At 41.5% G+C, this 3,342-nt stretch overlaps 1 protein-coding gene across 1 annotated transcript; it reads right to left on the bottom strand.

Annotated features, from left to right (window-relative positions):
- Positions 1-198: 198 nt before the first annotated feature.
- Positions 199-1,002, bottom strand: PRCAT00004361001 (uncharacterized protein; the record flags this gene model as incomplete). The annotated part of the gene is made up of 1 exon (XM_062954350.1): positions 199-1,002. One exon carries the CDS (start codon positions 1,000-1,002, stop codon positions 199-201), a length of 804 nt encoding a protein of 267 aa, XP_062811061.1.
- Positions 1,003-3,342: the final 2,340 nt, after the last annotated feature.

Genomic DNA, 3,342 nt, shown 5'->3' with positions numbered 1-3,342 from the left:
CCTCACAAACAATATGAGCTAAGTGTACTTATATAGAATCACTACGTGAATACCTGGTGGTACTACTAAGCACGTTATACTTAACTACTTTCTCTAGCTATTGAACCTTCTGGTTCTTCTACATTTTATATAGTCATCTAATGTGTAATAGCTTTTTGCAACAGTCACCTGACTGTTGTCTCACACTCTCCCCCACCTTCATTGAGAACCGTCCCGGTTCTCTGTCATATTCTTCAATCGGGCCTCCAAGATTGCTCTTCTTGTGGGGTGGAGGTGTCGCATGTAGTTCTCTGGATATATACCCGCTAATCCTGGAGGGCAGTCCAGAAACATCAACACAATCTCCTTAGTGCGCTCAAGTTTTCCGCAGAGCGCTATTACTTCTTCGGCTCTGGCTTTAAATTCTGCCTGTGTCCGTGGGGGAGTCTTTGGGTATCGCTCGTCCCCACTATGGTATCTCTTTAAGTACTCAATGTTGATTACTCGGTGTTTCTTTGTAGTACTTGGGAGATCTACTTCGTAGGCATTCTCGTTAATCTGTTTTACCACACGGAATGGTCCAAAATAAACAGGTGTTAATTTCGCATATCTTACGGTCTCAAAATAAGCCTTACGATGTATTAGGATCCATTCTCCTAACTCGAAATGTTCTGCTCTTCTGTGCCTATTAGTTTGAATCTCATTTTCTTTCTGTGCATCTGTGATATAATCCTGAGTCCGGAGACATATCGCCTTTTGACTCTTGATCCAATCCTCATTATGTGTCAGCGATCCGTTTGCAAGTATGCTGTGTATTCCTTTTGGATGTCTTCCAAGGTCAGCGTAAAACGGTGTAGTCTTAATCGACTTTTGGATACTGTTATTGTATGCAAATTCCATCATTGCTAATCGACTATCCCAGTTATGCAATTCCTCCTGTCCCAATGTTCTCAACATGCGGTTCAAGGTTGCATTCATCCTTTCTGTTTGTCCATCTGTCTGAGGATGTATAGCTGTAGCCATTTTCAATTTGATTCCTAAGGCCCTCGTAACTTCTCGCCAGAAATTATTCTTGAATCTGAAATCTCTGTCTGACACAATCAGGTCTGGTATCCCATGGTATTTAAATACATTATCTGTTCTGTTATTAGTTCTACTATTTCTGGTGCTGAGATCTTTTTCGTACATGGTATGAAATGGGCTCGTTTTGTCAATCTGTCGACTACTACAAGGATTGCATCTCTCCCTTTTTCTGTTGTAGGTAGCCCTGTGACAAAATCCATCAGTATTGAGGACCACCTTCCTACCGGTATTTCTAAAGGTTTTAATAGCCCCGGTTTTAACTGAGTAGAATGTTTGGTTGTCTGGCAGATGTGACATTTTTCCACGAATCGACTCACATCTTTGTATATCTTTGGCCAATAGTACGATCTGCTGATGTTGCCGGTCGTAATGTACTTCCCAAAATGACCCGCCATTTCGTCGGAATGACATTTCTCTAGTACTTCTCTTTTCAATTCTTCTGGTATACATAACCTATTTGGATTACCATCTCTCTCGTATGCGGGTGCATAGTAAAGTAATCCATCTTCTAGTCTGAAATTCTTAATGTAATACGCCATAGGTTGCTCTGGTAAAGCAACTTCTAATAATTCTTTCACTTCCTTGAACTTCTTATCCTTCTCGTACCCTTCTCTTACTCTCTCGAGAAACTCCTCCGATTGTAAAGGTGCCTCAATGGTTGTCACCGTTTTTATATCGATACCAGTGGTGCTGCGGCTCAACGCATCAGCTGCTTGATTTTTTGCACCCGGTAAATATTCGATGTCAAAGTCATAATCGGCAAGGAAATCTAACCATCGTGTTATCCTTCCAGAAGGAATATTTTTCTGATTTAAAATAAACTTCAATGAATGATGATCAGTCCGAATTTTAAAAGATTCACCTTTCAAGAGGTGTTTATATTTCTTTAAAACTTCAATAATCGTTAAGAATTCCTTTTCTCTGGTTGGGTACTTCTTTTGTTCTGGTTGGAATGATTTGCTAAAGTAAGCGATGATCCCTTTGAAATCACCCGTTTTTCGGTCTCTTTGTTCAATGGTGGCCCCCATCGCTTCGTCCGACGCATCTGTTGTGACCACATAATGATCCTCGCGATTTGGCGCGATGAGCATTGGAGCTTCTGTTAGTTTCTTCCTCAAGGCCTTCCATGCTCTCTCTTGACTTATTCCCCAATCTTCTTTTTGGTTTGCATATTTCTGGAGGGGTTGTGCCACTCTCAGATATTGGGCTACATACTTCCTATAAAAGTTGGTTAACCCTAGAAATCTTTGGGCATCCTTATATGATTTGGGTGTTGGCCAGTCTTTTATGGCAGTGATCTTATCAGCTGCAGGCCTGGTTCCCTGTTGTGTGATCACATGACCTAAGAAGTCTACTTCTGTTAGCATAAATTCACACTTATTCTCTTTCACTACTAGCCTGTTTTCTTGAAGTATTCCGAACACTTCTCTAACATCATTCTTATGTTGTAATCTATCCTTACTGTGGATAAGAATGTCGTCCAAGTATACAATCACACTCCTCCCTAGCATTGGTCTTAGGATAGCGTTCATCATCCTTTGGAATGTCGCCGGGGCATTGCATAGTCCAAACGGCATGACATTCCATTCGAATAACCCCCTGTTAGTCGTAAACGCTGTCTTGTGTCGGTCGATCTTTTGGGTCTACTGGGATCTGGTGATATCCTTGAGCTAAGTCTATCTTCGTAAAGTATTTCAGTGACCCTACTTCATCTAACAAATCTTCAATGTGTGGAAGTGGGAACTTATCCTTTATTGTTTGAGCATTTAAAGCTCTATAATCTACGCACATCCTCATTGAGCCATCTTTCTTCTTTACAAAGCATATAGGCGCGCTATATGGACTTTGGCTTGGCTTTATAAAATTCCTTGCAATTAAACTTTGCAACTGTTTTTGAAGCTCATCTTGCTCCTTTACCCCTAGCCGATATGGTGGTCTCACCGGTGGGATGCTTCCTTCTTTGAGAGCTATTCTGTGGGAGGTCCCTAGTTCCTCTACCTTACGCCCCAACTTCTCTTGATCGAATACAGTCTCATAATCCTGCTTGAGATTCGCTAGTAATTGTTTTTGCGTCTCATTCAAGCTTCCTTTACTCTTTTTATCCGAATGAGCTTTAACTATGGCCCATTCGAGTCTCTCTCTTCGATCCTTATCAATTTCTTCTGCGGAAACTAGACGAATTTTAACCTGGTCTTTCTCTTCCTCTTCGTCTATCGGTTTCCTTGTCTGCGACTCTTCCTGGAGCCCTTCCTTTACCTCCTCTGGGCTATTAGCGTCCTG

Source organism: Priceomyces carsonii, assembly GCF_900007245.1.
Source record: "Priceomyces carsonii strain CBS4050 genome assembly, scaffold: Debaryomyces_carsonii_scaffold_5, whole genome shotgun sequence".
Taxonomy (NCBI): domain Eukaryota; kingdom Fungi; phylum Ascomycota; class Pichiomycetes; order Serinales; family Debaryomycetaceae; genus Priceomyces; species Priceomyces carsonii.
Note: the sequence above shows the minus strand (reverse complement) of the source record. Positions and strands in the feature narration are given on the sequence as shown.